Source organism: Mus caroli, unplaced genomic scaffold (genome assembly GCF_978045245.1).
Source record: "Mus caroli unplaced genomic scaffold, Mus_caroli_1 scaffold_6, whole genome shotgun sequence".
Lineage (NCBI taxonomy): Eukaryota > Metazoa > Chordata > Mammalia > Rodentia > Muridae > Mus > Mus caroli.
Window position 1 is genome coordinate 106,019,350 of NW_028227261.1, and position 21,194 is coordinate 106,040,543.

The 21,194-nt window shown below is 45.1% G+C and overlaps 2 protein-coding genes and 1 pseudogene across 5 annotated transcripts in view; all 3 read right to left on the reverse strand.

The window, feature by feature from the left end:
• The window catches only part of LOC147004322 (ATP synthase F(0) complex subunit g, mitochondrial pseudogene), a 134,901-nt pseudogene extending 131,032 nt beyond the window's left edge, over positions 1–3,869 (reverse strand).
• Positions 3,870–4,290: 421 nt separating this feature from the next.
• Cavin4 (caveolae associated protein 4) lies at positions 4,291–13,820 on the reverse strand. Its single transcript, XM_021161615.3, has 2 exons — positions 13,301–13,820; positions 4,291–6,256 (listed from the first exon to the last, which is right to left on the reverse strand). Exons 1-2 carry the CDS (start codon positions 13,706–13,708, stop codon positions 5,555–5,557), a joined length of 1,110 nt encoding a protein of 369 aa, XP_021017274.1. The 5' UTR covers positions 13,709–13,820; the 3' UTR covers positions 4,291–5,554.
• Positions 13,821–14,194: 374 nt separating this feature from the next.
• LOC110293239 (myb/SANT-like DNA-binding domain-containing protein 3) overlaps positions 14,195–21,194 on the reverse strand; it is a 123,259-nt gene continuing 116,259 nt past the window's right edge. For all 4 annotated transcript variants that reach the window (XM_021161106.3, XM_021161102.3, XM_029476611.2 and 1 more), the window contains 2 exons: positions 18,639–18,797; positions 14,195–15,331 (listed from right to left, as the gene is read on the reverse strand). In XM_021161106.3, coding sequence (XP_021016765.1) covers positions 15,247–15,331; positions 18,639–18,797 — 244 coding nt within the window. In that variant the 3' untranslated portion in view covers positions 14,195–15,246. The remainder of the gene's footprint in view (positions 15,332–18,638; positions 18,798–21,194) is intronic.

Consider the following 21,194-nt stretch of genomic DNA (forward strand, 5'->3'; position numbering starts at 1 on the left):
CTACTTTGTCAGAAGTGCATGAGGCTGGTGTTTAGCTCAATTGGTAGAGTGCTTGCCTAACATGCAAGGCCCTAGATGGAAGCAGGAAGGTCAAAGAGTCAAGGTCATTCTTGGCTACTTACACAACAAGCCTGAGGTAAGTCTGGGATATGAGATACTACCCCACCCCCCCACCCACCCCCAAAACGTGTGAATCTCAGCCTCTCCTCTAAGCTGTGATCTATAGCTCTCCCCCATCAGCCCTCACTTAAGAATAGCACTTCAGTTCAGTATGTCCAAAACAGACCTCAGTATGGGGTAAGAACCAAGTTCATTGGGTCACATAAAAAAGACAGATGTATTTATTCTCGAGTGTTCAGTCTATGTATATGCTTGTGTAACTGCGCATACTTCGTAGGGTTCGGAAGAGAATGTTGGATCTGGAGTTTAGGTCTGCTTTGAGCCACCTTGTGGGTGCGAACAAAATGCTGCAAAAGTAATTGAGCCATTTCTCCAGCCCACGGGGGACATTTTGAACTCTGCACATTAGGACTTAAACTAGGCAGTGCCTTCAAACTGAACCCTGCTTTCATATGTAGTAGATTCTGTGCTCCCATCCCAACCATCTACCTCCTGACCCCTTGCCACCTCCTGGTCGGGATGAGGCTCGCTGCAGAGGGTAAGCTTTCATTTCAGCTACTCTCAATGGCCATGAGTGACAGGCCTGTAGGCCTCAGCACCAACTGATGAAATGGGATGCCCTGCTCCAAAACCTGCCTCCTCCCGAAGCAACCCACAACATGCAGGTCCCCAAGGAGACACAAAGGCCTGTCTCCGGTCATGGCTCCATGCTACCTTTACCATCGTAACTTGTCAGACAGATGCCTTATATTTGGGGGAATTCCTGTATATGCAAAGCCTCTGGTAAAGTCGGCACTTTGGTCTGCAATTTGCTACTAAGCCTTGTATGGTGTTTCCATCAGCTAGAACTTGAAAGGGGAAAGAATGTGCCCTACAAATGCATTTTTAAATCCCAGCACATTCTGATGTTTTATGCTGTTATTCAGCTCCAAGGTGACAAACACCAAAGGATCACGGTAAAAATGGGTGTTCTTGCTGCAACCAAGGCCATTTTGTTGAGCAGCCACACGTACCCTGGCAACTGGCCTTGGCCAGTGTAGTGGGTTACAGAGGCTTTTATCACGGTCTAAATGGAATGGTGTGCTGCCTTACTTGGAATTTCAGGTGCCAAACAATACACAAGAAGAAAGCCACCCGTGTTAAGGATCGGGAGCTGTCTTTCTTTGAAACACACAACAAGCAGGCAGAGCTCTGGCCTTGAGCAATGAATAGATTGAAGAGCTCACAGTGGCCTTCAACCTACAAGGAGGCAGTTTTACTTCTCAAGGGCATGGGTGTGCTGAAGGGAGGGCAGACTAGCAAGAAAAGCAGCCCACGGGAGCGTGGGTTGGTGAGTCCTGCGAGACTCAGAATGAAGCAGCAGCTATTCTTGATCGCCCAGCACTGCTAGATTCTGATCTGGGAGGGGGCAGCCGAAAATGCCAGGACATCGCCTGCTCAAAGGAGTCACAGGAGTGGCCCAAAAATGAGCAGCAAGCGCCTTCACTACAGACCAGGCGCCAGGATGAAAACATGGCTAGCCCTCTCCTTATTTGGAGATCAAACCTGAACTTTCTTACCAGAAAACCAGAAGCTACAGAAAACCTGTCCCAAAAGAAAAACGAAAGGAGTCCAGTGATTTCATGTCATCAAAAAGCAGTTAACGTGGTTCGGAGGGACACTTTGTATAATGTGATCCAAGACCTGTAGCAGATAAGAATACAGTGAAGGGTTGAGAGATGGCTCTGAGTATTTGCTCTGTCACCCTCAGGATGACAGTTAGAATCCCAGCACCCACAAAAGAAGCTCACCTGTAAAAGGCAGGCAGAGGTAGAAGGATTGCTAGCTTCTTGCCTAGATGAGAAAGTGGGAGAACTACCTTCAGGGAGAGATCCTGCCTCCAGAGAATAGGTGGCCTGCCAGAGGTCACCTGATGGCCTCTTCTGACCTTAACACACGAGTGTACACTCACGAACACAGACATGCATAAAAGAGAACCACGCCCACCAGGCCTGTTCCAAGCCAACATAATGTACAAAAGGCAAAGAAGACAAAATGGTTGGATTTTTTTACTTTGGCTTCTACTTTTTATTCATGAAAACTTGTTTTGGGGAATACACACAAATCCACTCTCGACAAGCCGAACCCCTGTGTTGACTCCGATACCTGGATCATCACATGCAGGAGACAGGCTTGCCTTTCCCTGCCTCCCCTGGCAGAGCCTCAACCCCAGCTCCCCACCTAGCATCTGTGGCAGCTGCTCTGCTCCATCTCACTCCCAGAAGTGGGTAAATCCCGCGAAGGGTTTGACTTGAGTAAATTATTTAAAGCCTGGTGTGTAACACTGCACTACAGATCAGTAAGTAACCGGATGTTTTAAAATAATGAACACTGTCTAGAATGTCACTAACGTTAAGTGAGTGTGTGAATTTTGCAGCCCATCATCTCCACGCCATGAAAGAAGGTAGAAGGTACAAGAGATTATTTTATTTTTAATGACAGCTAGTATTTTATTCAGATAGTAGTCTCATTCCACACATGGTCCAAGAATGTTCAAATAAGAACATAAATCGGAAGTGTTTGAAGTTACCAGTTTTAGCACTTTGAATTTCTTTTTTTTTGGGGGGGGGGTTCAAGACAGGATTTCTCTGTGTAGCCCTGGCTGTCCTGGAACTCACTTTGTAGACCAGGCTGGCCTCAAACTCAGAAATTCACCTGCCTCTGCCTCCCAAGTGCTGGGATTAAAGGCATGCACTACCACGCCCGGCTGAATTATTTTTTTCAAGCTCTGAATTCACATAGGGGTTTCACCAGGGGTTGGGAGAACAACCTCAACCTTGGCGTAGTACCAAAATGTGGCCAATCAAGGCTTCGAGTAAGTCACCGTAGCGGCCACCATCGATGGTGCCTTCTTTGCGAAGTTACGGATGAACTTGGCCATGGTCTAAGGTGGAAGGTACATCTCCCCAAACCACCGGCTGAATGTCACCCCTGGAGGGACTGGTGCAAGAGATCCTTAATGTAGAATTTAGGGATGTCCTAGACATGAAAAGATGCTGACTCATGATCTTACAACATGGAGGGGGACTCCTGCTAGTGAACACAGAGCACAGGATTACAGTGAGCCGTCAGCAGCACAAAACATCCGGTGGTTCTGGTGCCAAACGCTAGCAATACAAGGAGCTGGCCGGGCCATAGCTCCTTCCCAGTCAGACTCTAACACAGCTGCTGGTGCAACGCTTTAAAAGCCGCTAAGGCTGGATATTAATGAGTCAGTAAACAAAGGCCCTAGATATTTGCAGACAAATATTTTAGACCAAATGAAACAAACTGAAAACAACCACTGTAACGTCTCGATATTCTTCCCACCCTCGACTTACCACAGCTGTAACTTCCCTATATGCCCTCGAGCCTTGATTTACCATCGGTTAACTCATCCTTCATTTGCATATTGTGGTTACCATTCGTCATTGGTTAAAAGATTTACAACCACAACCCTGGCTTCACGTTTTGCAATAACATCATCTCACATTCAAATTTATTCTTGAACACCTAACCTCCTTCTCAGCTGTTATGAAAATGGGTTTGGAATTATTCTTTCAAAGTTTTATTCAATGCTTTAGTTTGCAGTATAAAGAGAGCAAGATGCTGTGTAGTGGTGATGCACGCCTTTAACCCCAGCACTCAGGAGGCGGAGGCAGGCAGGTCTCTGTGAGTTAGAGGCCAGCCTAGTCTACAGAGAAAGTTCCAGGACATCCAAGGCCACACAAAGAAACCCTGTCTCAAAAAAAAAAAAAAACAAAAACAAACAAACAAACCAAAAAGGAGGAGGAGGACGAGGAAGGAGGAGGAGAAAGGAGGAGCAAGAAGAGGAAGAATAGGAAGAGGAGAAGGAGGAGGAGGAGGAAGAGGAAGAGGAGGCAGCAAGAAGAACATGTATGTATTTAGGCCATGTGAAAAGGAAACTATACTGATCTGTATATATAAAGAGAATCCAGGCTCACTCCATTTGTGACCTGTTTCAGCCTTCTCAGTGCTGGGGTAAGCAGACATGCACCGCCATGCCTGCATTTATTTAAGTACTACATGAATATTCCAAATTAAACTAAATGTGAGTAATATATATATATATATATATATATATATATATATATATATATCAAAAATCCTACCATCTTTTCCATATCAAGAAAATGACCTGAAGACTACAGTGTGCTGGAAGTGTGGAATCGGTATGGTTTTCCTTCAGCAGCAATTTCTACTTCTTGACCACCCAGATGTAAATCTAAGAGCTAAGAGGAATTGGATGCCCTCCAAGGTGGCTGTGACAGAAGCTTAGGGGAGCTGTTCTTAGCCCTAAAGAGCTCACTCTGGAAAACAGGCGGGCCGGAAGTCATTCCCATGCCCAGCACATCAGGGCAGACACCAGAAAAGCCACTTGACAACTGAGCCCTAGACTTGTACCTCGTGCAGTGCAAACACCTGCACTCGTCCACCCCACGTCCGAATCTAAAGGCAATTAGAGGCAGATTTCCAAGGAATATGTTAAGACGCGGCTAAAAGGCCAAGGTATAGTCTCAGCCTTTAACGAGACGGCACCCATGCAAGCATTCATTTTTCACTCTTTATTCCGTGAAGACTTGTGAACCACCCCAGTTTCCGCTCAGCTCTGGCCTTGGAGCCTGTGCGGAGGGCTTCCTCACAGATGTAACTGTTCCATTCTGGGTGCGGGGAGGCCAGTGTGATTTGTGGGCTTCTCCACTTGTGTGCCTCGTTCTCACACACTCTGTGACACCACCTCAGATCTCAAGTCCTCCAAGAAGTACAGGACCAGCGAGCCCTTCTCATTTTAGCATTGAGAATACGTGGCGACCAGCCAAGTATCTCACTAGAAAAAAGTTATGTTGCCGCAGCTAAAATGTTCAAGCCCCAGACTTCTATTTCCTTTCCCTCACACAAGAACTTCATAAGGCGACTGACTCACTAATGAATCTCCAGATGTGAACATCTGGATAACACGATGTACTCATCAGCTACTCCCCTTCTTGACTGGATGTGTCAATCCTGACCCAGATCTAGAGTTTGCTGATGAACAACGGGCACAGCAGATTCGTTGTTCCTGTGTTACGAATGGCATATCATCTAACTGACCAGAGCCGTGCAACTATTTTCTCATTGGCCAAGAGCTGCCACGAAAAGGCATGACGTAAGGGGGTAGGCGAACAGGGGTGGGGTGCTGTCAGAGTCATATATTCTCAGGGGAATAGAATTCCCAAGGAAATTGTACAAAAATTGTATATAATAGTTCCAGCGTCTTTAGGATTTTAGAGGTAAGAAATGAAGCTTTTCTACCATCTGCCTTTCCACTGCGGATGAATATAAATGAATAAGAATACCACACCATTCAAACTACAACCACATGATTCCAAGTGATGGATGCTCGTACTTAAATCCTCTATGAGGACTGCTTTAGCTCCAACAGGAGTGACTCGTCATCCTCTACCCTCACCTGGGGTTTAAAAGTCACCTTCAAAGGCTCAGGCGTTGGGGGGTCCCCTCCTTCTTGGGGACTGTACCCTCCTTTGGTCACCTCCTTTTCAGTTTCACTGAACTCATCAGAGTGGAACTCATGGATGGGCCCCAGAGCCAGGCTACCTGAGATGATGTCCACGCCCATTCCTCTGTCTACCTCCTGGCCCTCAGCCTTGGGATCCTTCCCTTTCCTAAGGCTCCGAATCTTAAAAGCTTCCTTTGAGGGAGCGGCACTGGAAATCGATTTCTTAAATCTTTCCCCTGACTGCCTCAACCTCTCTCCCGACTGCCTCAACCTCTCTCCCGACTGCCTCAACCTCTCTCCCGACTGCCGAAGCCTCTCTCTCCTCTCAGGAGTGACTATCCTCGTTCTAATCCCGCTCACTTTCTTGTCAAGGTTCTGCCGTGTCTTCTGCATGTTTTCTTTGGAAAAGGCTTTCTTAATGTGGTCAATGTGCTCTTTGCCTGACTTCCTAAGCCTGGCAGATCTGCTTTCTTCAACATAATATTCCTCATCTGAGGAGAGCTCTATTGGGGGATCGAAGACTTCTTCGGTCTCCTCCTGGTTCTCGGGCAGGCTTCTGTCTTTAACAACAGACAGGGATGCGGGGCAGGGAACGTCCTCCTGGAGGAGAGAAAAACAATGCATGTGAGTACTTCCTTTGGAGCAGGCACCAGCTTTTACCTCTGACCACACCTCACACCTTACCACCCGCCCTCCTGCTGTTTGTCCCCAGCCTACATCTTTCAGGGTCTCTCTCTCTCTTTCTCTCTCCTTGGCCTTTTTCTCACAATACTGTATCTTCACTTCTCCACTCCAAAGCTCACAAACTTCTCCATCTAACTATAGCACAGTCAGAAGGACAAGCGTCAAGGCCTGTCCATTATCCTTATCCTTTATATTGCCTTTCCTGCCTTTCTCAGCACCGGTGGCCATCTAGGCAACACACAAGGTAGAGATCTCAGGAACATCACCCCAAATACATCCTCACCCTCTTGTCCCACAGTCAACTGGCCATCAAGCTCCACCAATGACACTGCAGCATACTGAGCTCGCTCCTCACTCCTCTACCCATGCCTTAACTCAGCTCCTCACCGCCTCGGGTCTGAACTTGGGCCATCAGTCTCCCCCAGGCCCTCTCGTTCCAGACCATTCATTATCTGAGAGATTCCTGAGAAATACTTTTACAAGCAGAGTTTGGTTAGAACCCACTGAAGACTTCTGAGAGCCCACCAGTGTTTAAGGGTTGAACCTGAACCTTCCTGTATGCTTAGAAAGCTCTTGACCTGACCCCACCTTCCTGCTTCTCTAGCCCAGAGACACAATCCATTCTCAAATTCCTCAAACACAAATGAGTTTGAACCCTCTAGCAAGATGGGTCCACCCTAGAGCAGTCTGAGATGTAAATCCCAGGATAGCCATGGCCGTGCCCCAACATACTTGCAGATGTTCATGTCACATCTCAGCCCCAAGCAGTTGGACACTAACATTCTACACCTTCGTATGCATGGCTGCCTCTCTCTTCAATGCCCCCTTTACCTCTTTTTAACTTTACAAATGATAGCTTTCTTCAAGAATCAATTCAAATGCCCTAATTTTTCCCAGGCAGAGGAGACCAGGTTAAGAAAGGCTCTAGGTCCAATAGTGAGGACAGTAGGGACATGATTTGACCCATGCTGTGCAAGTGTCGCTCTGCTAGAAACAAGGCATATGGGTTAGGACAAGCAAGGAGAATGTACAGTGCAGTGGTGAGTTTAAGCAAAGGGAAGACAGGGCACCTACGGGCAGGGAAAGGGGTGCGAAGTCTTCTGACTGCAGCTCGGCTTGGAAAGTCAGAACCCATAGAACCCACAGCTAGATCAACAGAGGGAGGAATCTGCCATTAACTGAGAAAGCACAGAAGCAAGAGACCTGTCCTTCCATGCACAGTGGGTATTCAGGCAGAGAGGCTGAGAAACCGGGATTCAGGAGGGAGGTAAGGGCTAGAAATATTATGTAGAGATGACATTAAAGGGAATAGGACTGAAGCCCCGGGGGCCAGCAGAAAAAATGGAAACAGGGCAACCTCAGGAGGTAGGGGGATCCTCTAGAATGTACCAGAGACCAGAGGTGAGAGCCTCTCAGGACTCAAAGGGAGGGACCTTAGATGAAGTGCTCTACAGTGGGGAGGGGGAACTTGTAGACTCCACCTCCAGTGGAGGGACAGGACATAAAGTGGAGGGATGTGGCATTCCACAGTCAAAAACTCTGACCCAGAATTGTTCCCGCCTGAAGGAACTGCAGGGACAAAAATGGAGAAGAGCATGAAAGAAAGGAGGTCCAGTGACAGGCCCAAATTGGGATCCATCTCAAGGGGAGGCCTGGGTCCCTGACAACTGTTCCTGATGCTGTGGTGTGCTTGCAGACAGGAACCTAGCATGGCTGCCCTCTGAGAGGCCCAACAAGCAGCTGAAAGACTCAGATGCAGATACTTACACCCAAGCAATGGAAAGAAGCCGCGGACCCCTGTGGTTGAACTGAGGAAAGGCTGGAAGAAGCTGAGAAGGAGGGCAACCCCATGGGAAGACCAGCAGTCTTAACTGACCTGGACCCCCGAGATCTCTCAGACAGTGAACCACCAACCAGGCAGCATACACTAGCTTATATGAGGCCCCCAACACATATACAGCAGAGGACTGCCTGGTCTGGCCTCAGTGAAAGAAGATTCACCTAACCCTCGAGAAACTTGAGGCCCCAGGAAGTAGGGAGGTATGGTGGGGTGGGGGTGGTGAGGACATTGGAGGATATCCTCATGGAGACAGTGGGGAGGAGGTATGGGATTGGAAATGGTCATGGGGCAAACCAGGAGGGGGATGAAGTCTGGGCTGTAAAAAAGGATTAAATAAAATATATAAGATTTATTAAAGTCATGAAACTTTTGCACAGGGAGACCACTCAGCTGGTGAAATGGCACAGCTATATCCACTAAAAATGGCGAGAAGCACAGCTGCTCGGCACAGTTACAGCAAAGCCGAGTGGATTACTACCATTGCTGTCCTTCTGTCTCTAACTTTTGGGGTTTGGTCTCTGTGTGTTGCATTCTTGGGGACTTTCTACATTATGATTCATTTTATATCTTTTCTGAAAAAGAAATTATGTCTGAGTCTTATTAAGAAAATCATAAAATTAACTTTATCTGGCCACTATTTGGAAGTCTTCCTTTTGCCCCGGAGATCACTGAGCACAGATAAGCACTGAGTTAAATGAGGCTATCACTCCAGGAATCTTCTTGGGGTATCTTCCCCTGAGCAAACTCAAAACAGCATAATTGGTGCAGGGTAAACAGAGATAATTAGCAAACTCTAACTGACCAGGAGAACAGGTTATAGATTCAAGGTCTCTTTTTATCATAGGCTTAGAGGTCTCTAAAAAAATATAGCTTAAAGATAGGGGACACGCAGGGTACATCCTGGAGGAATAGAATTCAGTAAATAGGACAGATTAACTAAAACATTTCTACTTTATAGTGTAGATGATGAAACATGTAGTAAGAGAAGTTATTATATAATTTCTATTTGCTATTCATAAAAAGACCAGTTCAGATACTCTTGTTTGTCCGGGGTGCTTTCAGACAGCAAATACTGCCAACCTTCAAGCAGGCTGCCATATAGTAAACGTGCTTGCTCCCCAAAATTGACTTTGGGAAAATTATATACCATCCCAGGATGACTTCAGGTCAAGCGAAGTCTCCTATCAAATGCGTCATCTTAACAGCTTTATTTTGCTGCCACGGTGGTCCATGACCATAGCCCGTTCTTAGGAGGACTAGGGAAGAGGACTACAAGATCAACTCCAGCCTGAACTACACAGTAGGGCGGGGGAGGGGAGAAGGGCAAAGCCACTTAAGAGAAGAACAGACTCTGCCAAGTGTGTCAGAAGAGAACCAGCTAGAGACAGGCCAGCACAGGGCACAGGTGAAAGAAACCGGTGTGCCATTTAGAGGTTATTTCTAAAACACAACAGGCAAAAACTTCAAGAATTATGACTTTTATTTTCTTTCTTTCTTTCTTTTTTGACACAGGGTTTCTCTGTGTAGCCCTGGCTACCCTGGAACTAACTCACTCTGTAGACCAGGCTGGCCTCAAAGAATTATGACATTTTTAAAAACTGGACCATGAGTTAAATTTTCTAAATGAGATGGTATTGACATTTGAAATTCAGGTTGATTCCACTCAACAGATTGAATAAATACACAAGAAGGATGTTTGCACACACTCTAAGACGTGACCAGCTTGATAGTCAAGAACACATCCTTAGAATCTAATTCCTTAGCTGGAATGGCCTTGTTGGCTACAGGATCAGAATGCTCATGAGCCCTGCCTCTCCTGGATAAAAGAGGCAGAGGTGGGCGTCTAATGACTCTCTGATGAATCAGTTAGAGGCAGGCAAGTTATTCCTCTCCCTTCCTGACACCTGTTGTGGGGAGCCGCCTCAGCAAAAGTGTGGGCTGGGCGAGCCTAAGAAGGTATAATTAGAAAAGGAAAGAGCCAAAGGGCATTGGGGTATTACTTGGTAGGCAGAGATCCCCAGAAGCCTGCAGTGGAGGCGTAAGACACGGGGAGACTGGAGTATCACACATCTTTCTCTTCAAACACAGAGCCGACAGTACAAAATCAAGCAAACAGAGACAAAGGTAGGGAAAGACCTTGCCGGGGATTCTAACACAGCCCCCAGGAGCTGGTACCACTGTGAGTTAAGGGCAAGCACACAGTGCTAACGACAGAAGGCTAATGGGGTAAATTACAGTTGACTTCTGAATACAGTCACATGTCTATATCAAAGTCCAGGTAAAACTAGCTTTTTATTATTTTTGAGACAGGGTCTCACATAGCTCAGGCATGCCTCAAAATCACAGGATATCTGAATTCCCAATCCTCCTGCCTCAGCCTGGCAACTGACAGGACTGTAGGTTTATACCACCACACCTGGTCTAAAGGACCATTGTTACGACAGAATGAATGCTAAGGATCCGAGAAAAGTGGAAGCGAATCAGTATCAAAGGAACACAGACAGCAACACTTTGGATACACAGAAGTGCAGAACTTATCATTGGAGGAGGCTGAAAACTTCCTAGCCACAGACTTGTGCTTCCTAAGTAACTGCAATTGAGAAGCTACGCTGTGGCTCATGCCACCCACGCACAGGGGGAGGGATCACCAGTGTTCAAAGAGAAACAACCTGGATAAGAATGTCAGGCAACCTTTAAATGCCAACATTCAGAATTTGGCAAAAGCTTAGACATATACAACTGTAGAAGATAAGACACCAATAAATATTATCAACAAAAGAGATGCCTGGGAAAACTTAAGGAAAATCTCAGATAAAAATGAAGATATACTTAAGCAGCCTAGCTCAGTTTCAAATAAGTTTAGAAGGGACAATCTTCGATGAGAATTAACTAAGGTTAATCTTAACTGCTAAAAATAACCATGCAAATATCACATCTATATACATTCTAACCTATAACAAGTACAGGAATTTCAGTCTTAGGTCAACAATATGAATCTTCATATTTTCCCTGTAGGCTTTCTAAAAGGTAGCAATTTGTTTTGTTTTGACAAACTGCTGCATAATTTATACATCTTAATTTTGCATAATCTTCAAGGTAGTCTGTCTTAAAAGAAAAGAGAATTATGATTAGCTAGTATCTCTGAGTTTCTTTATGGAACTATAGAATCCAAACAGAGGAAGGAAATACCAGCAAGTTACAGAGAATAGAAACAAATAGAAAAACAGCTTTTCAAGTAGGGGTCAGGGAGAGAATTTCACCAATAGCTGGAGCCAGGTGAAATTTCTGTTTCCTTGCTGTAGCTTCTGTGAACCCTGAGGGAACTGCTTTGCTTATAGGTTCCCCAGACACTTGGGACCCCCAGTGTTCTTCCTGCCATGAGCATGCACATGGAGGGCGAGCACCCAGGCAGCAGCTGATGTCCCAGAGGTGAATGGATCTATTCTTTGGTCCCATGCCCAGCTCACCACTATCTGCACCCGTACTGGAATGGACACCTGAAGTCAGGTGACATTTTTAAGCCTAGAGAAAGGCCTCTCAGAGCTTATAAGAAAAGGGTGATGGGAAAGAACTTTAAAGACACCAGTTTACTCTTCTATCTTCGAAATTCCCCATCTTTTCCCTAAATAACCTGTGAACTGCTAAAAACAAATCCAAAAATACCTCTCGCCCGTTCCAGCGTAACTTGAGTCTGGGACACTGCCGAATGCACAGAGAACGGGAAGTTACAGGCCTGATGTTTCTATCACTGTTTCTGCATTGCATGTTGCCTGCTCTTCTAGGGTTCTGTGCACACTGACTTCCATTTTTAAAAGTATATAGCTGTTGTGTATGCATGGATGGACATTCCCACACATTCCGGATTTTATGCTTACAACAAATCCTCTGACATACAGGAAATTCGGGGCCAGTAGGTTTGGAAAATTTTAAAGTTCATAATACATACTATCAAAAACGTCTCCCAAAATGTGCCAACTAATTCTCCCAAGAGCAGAACAGGAGAGACGGGCCTTCCCTAACCTTTGTACTTTGGATTTACAGTTCTGTACCGGCTAGTGTTTAAATAGGCAAGCAAAGATCCCTGCTGTCATCTGCTTTGTCTTTTCTTATCATCGTTCATTCTTAATGTGACTAAAGAGTCCAACTTGTCCATTTAATTTACAAGAGCTTAAGAAATATACTGTATTTTTACAATACAATATATGTGTTTCCCATGGGGTTTTTAAAAAAAAAAATCGAGCAGTTATAGGATCTTAGGGGGGGAAAAGGGCTTCTCAATTGAGTAAGGAATTATTTATGGACTTCTATATCTGTATTATTGTAAGAATAATATTAAGACATAAAACTTAATGGGGAGTTGGGACTCAATGTCTATAATCCTAGCACTTGGAAGGGTGGGGCAGGATCACCACCATAGTTTGAGGCCAGCCTGGATTATTAAATAGTGAGGGTTAGGTCACCATGAACTATGGGCTGGACTGTCTTACAAAACCAGTCAACATTTTTAACACAAATAATGGCCCGATTTGGAAACAGTTAACTTTTCTTATTGTGAATAATACAAAAAAAAGCATTCCAACCGACAAACTATATTCAGAGTTTTAGAGTAAATCCACGACTGCCTGGGTGCTGACTCCTAACCTGTTTACTTTTAGGGGGCTGCTGTAAATCAAACACAAGCCTCGGCCACACGAGCAAGTGCTCTACTCCCGAACTGCATCCTCTGAACCTCCCGGTTTCTTCTTTTATGTAGCAAAAACAGTCTTTAAACTTGAGATTTCTTAGGGCCCTTTTGGCTCCAACATTCTAAAGTCTACTGGGTCACTATGTTTAATAGGACTCAAATGCTGAAAGAACCTGACAGTATTGAGTTTCAAAGGCAAGAAATAGCCCGAGCCACAAGCCACAGTTCACATTCCATGACCAGTAAGAAGCCTGACCCATGGGCGAGAGACAGCAGCATTGGTTAGGAATGGTTCTCTCTCCCAAGGTGACTATTTGGTGAGCTCAGTATATTCCCATATAGCATGGCTGACATGTGACATTGGAAACCCCTGTGACTCGGTGGCAAAGGATGAGAGGGAATATGGTCATCGAGCTGGCCCCAAGTGCAAGCTTACCTGGAAGATTACCACACGGAATTTGTTTTTCTTCATTATTTCTTCTTGCTTGGTTTCGACTTTGGTTACACGAACCTGTTGCTTCTCTACCCGGGCCTTGACATCCTTAATGTGAGCGCTGACTTTCCGAGTCTTCTCAAACAGCTTGTTGACAACGTAGCCCGTATTGCTGTGTGACTGTGAGAGCTTCAGCAGGTCTATCTGGACAGACTTTATCGCGTTACCCATTTCTCTGTGTCTCTCCTCAATTCTCTTCTGGCTTGCCTGCACACTGTCCACCACGCTGGCCACTCTGTCCAGCACAGTCACAATGGTGAGGGCTGCGTCTTGGTCTTCATCTTCCGTCACACTTGACAACCGATTCTGGTGGATTTTACCAGCATTTGAAGCTGATCCGTTGTGTTCCATTTTACTTTGTTCTCAGCAGAAGGTGTCCTACGGCAATCCGGCTCCTACGCTTGGAGCCAAAAGTCGGCTAGGCAGCAGGCAACGGAGCTGCTTTAAAGGGTTGAAAACCGCACCCTGGAGAGTGGTCAAGTATTTATAACTACAAGTGCCCATACGTGACTGCCCTGCAACATGAGCCCTTGCAAAGCACCGGGGCCGGTTCCAAACATGCTTGCCGACTGACTAAGGACCTCAAATAAGTCTGTGTGGGTGGGAGGGGGAAACTGTGTGAAGAAGTTCACTAAAGCCACTATGTTACTCATACTGAGCCTGCAAGCCAAGTAGCTTCAAACACTGAACCAAGTTTTTCTCTTTGGATTATTTCAGGGGATGGTTTATAAAAGGAAAGAGAAATCTGAACCGCAATCTTCTTGTCCTATGAATTGTCCCTATTATTAGTACTAACAGACCAATATCAAAGAATACAATAAATGAGCACACAAAGCAGACCGTATAGTGAAAACATTATATTATAACATGCTTTTCCAAATCAAATTATTAAAATTAATATTTAAGTTTAAACATAGTCTTTAAACTCTACATGCATACCTTTGACTGGCTAAACTACACGTTAAACGCCTCGATACATTCTACTCACAGTTCAGACTTTGAAACACCAACGACCTGTTAATAGAGCTACTACAGGACAGATTTGAATTAGAGGTCTTAGGTCATTTTTAAGCTCACTTTCAGAGCACCAATCATTAACAATTATTTCTGCATTGTATTCACAAACACTGATATAATTTGTACATTTATATTAAAACAAATACATGTTTAAAAATGAATGTGTATTAAAGTAGTTTAACTGATACTGTAGGTTTTATTGCAATCTGCTCATTAAACGCCCTATCTTGACAATATCTAAACCTATTTTCAGTGACCTGTTCCACCGTTAATTCCCAGGTCCCTTTTAAAATGATTAGGATCATTTCTTCAAGGAGAGAAATAGTCAATTGCAGTTTGTACAGCTTATAAATATGTTACATCTAACACACACACACAGCTTGGCAGCCCATGCAATAGGGGAAGTGTCTAAAAAAAATCAGATACTAAAATCTCAAAAACATTTAAATATCTATTTAAACACAGTGTCCTCTAGATTTTTTTTTGTAAGAAAAGTAATCTGTAAACATCTTTACTTTAGTTCATGCTTTGTCATTTGCTGTGGTCACTGGGGAAGAAGTATGACTTTATGACCACCGTGAAGTGGGTCCATCCGTCTCTGCAAAAATATTACATTCCATGGATAAAGGACAAGTCTTAGTAGTATTACCATGTGTTACAAATTCGTGAAGCCAATTTCTGTATTTAAAAACGTAAAACAGAGACTACTAAACAGTCAAAAACTGTTGTAGCTAAATATCCTAAATACGAGCCAACAGTACTACACTAAAAATGTCCAAAAATAAGGCCTCTGAAATAAATATTTCCATTCTTTAAAAAAAGACATAATAAATGTACATCACGTGGTCAGTGTGCATGTAAAAGTCCAAGGCTCAGACCATTCTGGATGAAGTGTCTGAAGTAAAATGACCCAGGTTCTGCTTCTGCCTCCGCCCTCTATTGTTCTTGGGGCATTTCCTGTTGCATTGAAAATACAGAAATTAAAAAAACAAAATCAGTTAAGGATGTTTAAACTATGTCAAAGTAACGCACAGTTTATATACACAGCACCCGTTAGAAAAGGAAGTAAGAGACTTAGTTCAAGGCACAATGACTGGTTGTTCTTTGCTCCATAGCTGGAGTTGGGAGGGGTCGCACACTGCTGATACACATTTCTGAGAGGGACGTCGGCCTCTCTGGCCCGGTAAGTCCTCAGTTCCCGCGACTGATGGCGGTGACCGTAAAAAAGAGGCTCATCTCACTACTTTTCCTGAGCATTATCACAGCGCCAAGGCGACGAGGAAGGCTTCGCTGGCGGAGAGCAATAGCACGGCACCGATGATCTCAGACAGGATGCACGGAAGTCCTCTAAGTCAATCAGAGCTGGAGTACACCTAGTTGCGGCATGCCACAGAACCGCCCAGGAGACTGGGCCCCTCCCTACAGGTGAGGGATTCCTGGTCCCTGATCTTACATTTCGGTAAAGGTGGTCCTAATGGGGAACAAACCTCCACAGTGTTAACTATTCCTGTCTCTACCCACCAGACTGCATGATCAGCTCTGGCAAAGGAGTGTGTGAATGCAGAGTAAGGCACTGAGATGAATTCTGGCCACTTTGAGTTTGGATCCTACTGTTAGTAACAACCGCCTAGTATCGGTAGTAGCCATCTGTGCAAATCCGATGCTCCTCTGTGCAAACAGCCTCATTACAAGACCATTTCCACTGTATTTGCCCTAATATCCCATGTTTGCACTCAGTTTCAAAGAGCGCTGCTTTGCCTTAACCTAAAAGCCTTAACGACAATGTTTCTGATAGTTTCAGTGGATTTTCTTTCACTAATCCTTATAAATATAGTCTGATGCAGACAGGGCTGGGATCATATCCATTTCATAACGAGGGAGCTGGCTGACAGGCCAAGCAACTGGTCTCGACTGTCACTAACCCACCATGACCGGGAGGAATTCCAAGTTCCTGGGACCAGGCCTTTTCCTTCTATACAGTAGAGTTTGGCTAAGACATGTTCAAAGTCCCTGCCAATCTGCCATTCTAATAGTCTGGAAAAAAAATAAAAGCCTCCAAGCATAAAAGAAGAAAATATGACTCACAGATAAGTGGGGTGGTAGGAACATCCATTTAAAGAAAGAATCCTCACAAGAAACAGCCATCAAAGATGTACAGCTGTCCCCTAATGGACTACATGGGAGAGGCATGCCTTAAAAATTCAGTGGTGTGGTCCAAGAACATGATCACAAGATTCCACATACAAGACAGCAAGCTATTCAGGGGCTGGGGTGGGAAAAGGCTGTATTTCCTATATGGCAGTAAACGTGGCCATAATGGGGCACAAATGTCAGGATAGTATAACCACTCGTCCTACCACTCGGGACTTTCCTCTACTAACGCCCTAAATGGTCTCCTCTTATCACGCACCAGCCCCATTCCAATCAGTTCTGCACAGGACCATTAATAGGGTTCAAACACGCTAAACCTTGACAACATCAAGTTTGGTTGCTGTCCCCATGCAATGGTCACACCTCGCTGATCTAATCCTAACACAACTCAACATGGCCCCATCTCTCAATGGTTCAGTAGAAAGAGGAATAACTGAAGGATCAAACAGCACTGAGTCCAAACCCAGGCACTTCCCCTTGCGAGCTGAATGACCGCAGGCAAGGGGGTTAGCCTCTGAGCCTGTGTGAAACGGCCGAGGCCGTGAGGCTTTTAACTGGTTTTCCCATCTTCCTTTCCTGTTGTCATTGTTTGTTATAGCATTCTGTCCCAGCTTTGATCTACTGCCCAATTTTATGCTCAGTTGTCTTGCCGAAAGGCAGATCATCTGTTCTGTGGAATAAAGCATGCTGACTTTAGTGCCTAAACTTCATGGAGAGTACCAGCTACTCAGGGAACATTTTTCCATCATTTCTAGATTTACCATTTTGCCTCCAGGGTGCTGGGACTCTTGCAGGTCTTTTTCCAGGCCTTAGATAGATGGCCTAACAATCCAATCAGCTTGTCAATATCTGCTTGATATGCTATGACTCTCTGCCCCAAGCCCTGGCCCTCAAACGGCAGGAGAATACAAAGATAATGTTCATGGAACATGAGAACCAAACCTTAAAGAGAGCAGGAAGAGGTGAGGAAAAAGCAAGGAGAGAAGGCAGGATATTCTGCTCTGACTTTTCCAGTTCAGTCTCACATGTTTCTACTCCAGTTGAAATATCCACTTACTGTCAACTGTGCTGCAAACAAGTCTTTTAACATACAATGGATGCGTTTTTCAAACATTTATTTATTCAGAAGATGTGTACGTGCACCTGTATGCATGTGTGTGCATGTGCGCATGTGTGTGTGTGTGTGTGTAGGTCAGAGGACAACTATGGGGAGTTGGTTGTGTGTGTGTGTGTGTGTGTGTGTGTGTGTGTAGGTCAGAGGACAACTATGGGGAGTTGGTTGTGTGTGTGTATGTGTGTGTGTGTGTAGGTCAGAGGACAACTATGGGGAGTTGGTTGTGTGTGTGTGTGTGTAGGTCAGAGGACAACTATGGGGAGTTGGTTGTGTGTGTGTGTGTGTGTGTGTGTAGGTCAGAGGACAACTATGGGGAGTTAGTTCTCTCCTTCTACCATGTGGGTTCTCGGGATGAAACTGAGAACATCAGGCTTGGTAGAAGGAGCCTTTACCCACTAGCCATCTTACTGGGCCTGTGCTTTATTTTTAACACAGCATTTTAAAGCCTTTTACTTACCATTTTTCTAGACTAGAAAGCAATGTTAAGTCAATGATGCAGTCAGAAAAGGTCATCTTTTAAGTTGATGGTTGCTTCTTTCTTACTACACTTACTACAGGTAAAGTGCATGCTCAGAACATAAAACACATCACAGTTCTGCAAGACTTAAAGCAGTGTTGACATTGTGATGCTCTTCCGTGAATGTACAGAAACTTCCAAAAACTCTGCTGCAGCCACTTTCCCTGAAGTCAGCCGTCACAGTGCACAGCTCAAAGACCTCTAGCCTCCTTGACTGCATGGTCCGTTCTCACACCTCCTCTGCCTATAACTCAGCTATGTCTCTAACTCTGGGAATGAGTTCCTACACATATCCTAAAGAAGCAAGACAGGGAGGAGTCAGACCCACGTGGAAATTCTGTCTAGTGAACCAGACAGTAGAACTGTGCCTGATGGGCTGGCAGCCATGAGGGCTCTAGCTCAGTAATAATGCTTTAAGGGTTTTCTCTGATTTACAACTATCAATGTCTAGTTTAAAGAGCGGATCCTATGCCATCACCTACCTCGTTATGCACATGACGATTGCTACTATAATGGCGATCTGCACTGCTCCAATAATGGCCGCGATAAGAACATGGGTGAGCTTCTGCCTACTTGGTACTACATAGAGAATACTAAAGTCCGTCTTCTCACAGTGCTGTCCAGTGTAACCAGATTCACATCTGCAAGGGGGGGCGGGGGGGGGGGGGAGAAAGCAATCCCTGTAAGAATGACATTGTTCATATACTACTCTTATTCTTTGAGACTTCGATACATGCGTACAATGTATTTTGATCATGCTCACCCTCACCAGTTCTTCTCCCTAACTTCTAGATTTATCCCACCCCACCCCCTCCCAACCTCATGTCCTTTTTCCTTTTTTTCTTAATAATCCATTTGGTTTAATTTGTGCTGCGCACACACACAAGTATGAGAGCATCCACTGGAACAGGGTCCACTTACCGGGTACCATATACCCCTAAAGAGAGATATTCTCCCTCTCCTGTAGCCATCAATGTCAACAGTGTTCACTTAGGGGTGGTGGCTCCTGAGTCCCGCCCCTTTCTATGCTGGATCATTGACTGGACTGGTCTTTGTGCAGGGAGTCACAGCTGCTGTGAGTTCACAGAGCAATGGACCTGCTATGTCCACAGGGCACTGTCCACTCCAGTGTTCAGCAACCTCTGGCTCGAACATCTTTCCACCCTCTCTTACACAATGCTCCTTGATCCCTGAGCAAGGAGGAGTGATTCGGATGTCTCATTTATGGCTGGACGCATTACAGACACTTGAGTATATAAGGGGTTTTCTTTTTTTTCCCCCTTTTTATTTATTTATTTATTTATTTTTTCGTTTTTCGAGACAGGGTTTCCTGTATAGCCCTGACTGTCCTGGAACTCACTTTGTAGACCAGGCTGGCCTCGAACTCAGAAATCACCTGCCTCTGCCTTCCGAGTGCTGGGATTAAAGGCGTGCCCCACCATGCCCGGCTATGAGGGGTTTTCTTGTTTTTCATTTTTGTGTGTTTGTTTTTTGAGGCAAGGTCTCATTATGTACCCTAGGCTGGCCTAGAACCAGCGTCCAGGAGCTGAGATATTAGTATGCACTGCCACACCTGAAAGAAGTTTATTTTTTTTATTTTGTCAGGTTTTATGAGTTCACTGCCATGGGGGAAATGCATGTTTTTTCACGTCTGTTCTCAGAGGGAACAACCTCATTCATACTCATCAGGCCACTTCTGAAGTTACAAAATTGTCTTTATCACCATCGTTTAAACTAGAATCGCAGCCGTGTAAGAACTAGCTTATCCAGTCTGAGATGCATCTGTTGTCTCCAGATTTCACACTTGAGAAAACGGCTAGAGTAAGAACCCCATGAAAGTGCCCTTCTCCAGTTAGGCCTGTTCTTTAGGATAGATGCCTGGGAATACGATCACTGAATAAACATGTGCAATTCTATGGACCCAGCACCAAACTATACTCCAGACACTCTTCAGTGTGAACAGCATAAACACTTAGTATGCAGGGGAGATGAAAACAAGTTATTAAACAAACGGCGCAAAGCAGCCAAGTGGATGCTAACCTCACAAAGTATCAAATAAAGGTAGATATAAAGACATTATCATCAGCTGGGATGATCATCTGATAGGGAAACACTTAGAATATTTATCAGAAGAAAGACTCCTATTTTAGGCTGACAGGACAGAAAGCATTGACAGGTGAGGGCACCGTGTGTGCACTTACTGTCCCACCACCCTTGGTTATGAAAGCTTTTAAATCAGTGTGCTGGTTTGTTTCTAAGAGCTTCTTTATAGCTTTAGCTCCTATACTTGGATGTGTGACCTGTTGTACAGTAAAATGCAAACAGCGGAAAACCTGGGTGCAGGGCAGCAGGGGAAGCCAGGGTGACGTGGGCTTGCACACTCTCTCTGGGGCTCATGGATGCCAGCCAGGAAGATCTGCACTGCTCTCGACCTCAGAAAATTCAAAAGAGGCACTACATTGGCCACGGAATTAAACGGAGAGGCCAGAGGTAAAGCATACACCTATGGTTGGTTAACCTGGTTGACAGAGTAAGTGTTAGGGTGACCGGTGGAAAGGGAGCAGTGTCTTCAAAATGATCCTGAGAAACTGGGGTACACGTAATGAAGCTGAGCTCTTCCTTGCAACCCCCCCAAAGTAACCAGAGGATGAGCTGGTTAGCTTCCTCAACTTGACAGAAAGTAGTCATGGGGTGGATGGGACCTCAACTGAGGAAGTGCCTCCATCAGACTGGCCTGTAGGCAAGTTGTGTGGCTTTTGTTTTTTAATGGTTGATCAATGTGGGAGCCTAGCCTACTGTGGGCAGTACCATTCCCCAGCACGTAGACATGGGAGGTTACAAGAAAGGTTGCTGAACACAACCCTGAAAGCCAGCCAGTAAGTAAAGTTTCCCCATGGCTCCTGCTCCAGTTCCTGCCTCTGGGTTCCTGCCTTGATTTCCCTCAGTGAAGGACTGTGACATTTATAAGTCTAAAGTGAGATAAATCCTTCCCTTCCCAAGTTGCTTTTGTTCAGGGCACTCTTATCATAGCAATGGAA

Excerpts from the sequence above, each read along its gene's own strand:
- Cavin4 (XM_021161615.3), bottom strand. The coding sequence starts at position 13,708 with ATGGAACACAACGGATCAGCTTCAAATGCTGGTAAAATCCACCAGAAT. Across the intron at positions 6,257-13,300 it reads TCCGTGTGGTAATCTTCCAG|GAGGACGTTCCCTGCCCCGC; the intron begins GTAAGCTTGCAC and ends TCTCTCCTCCAG.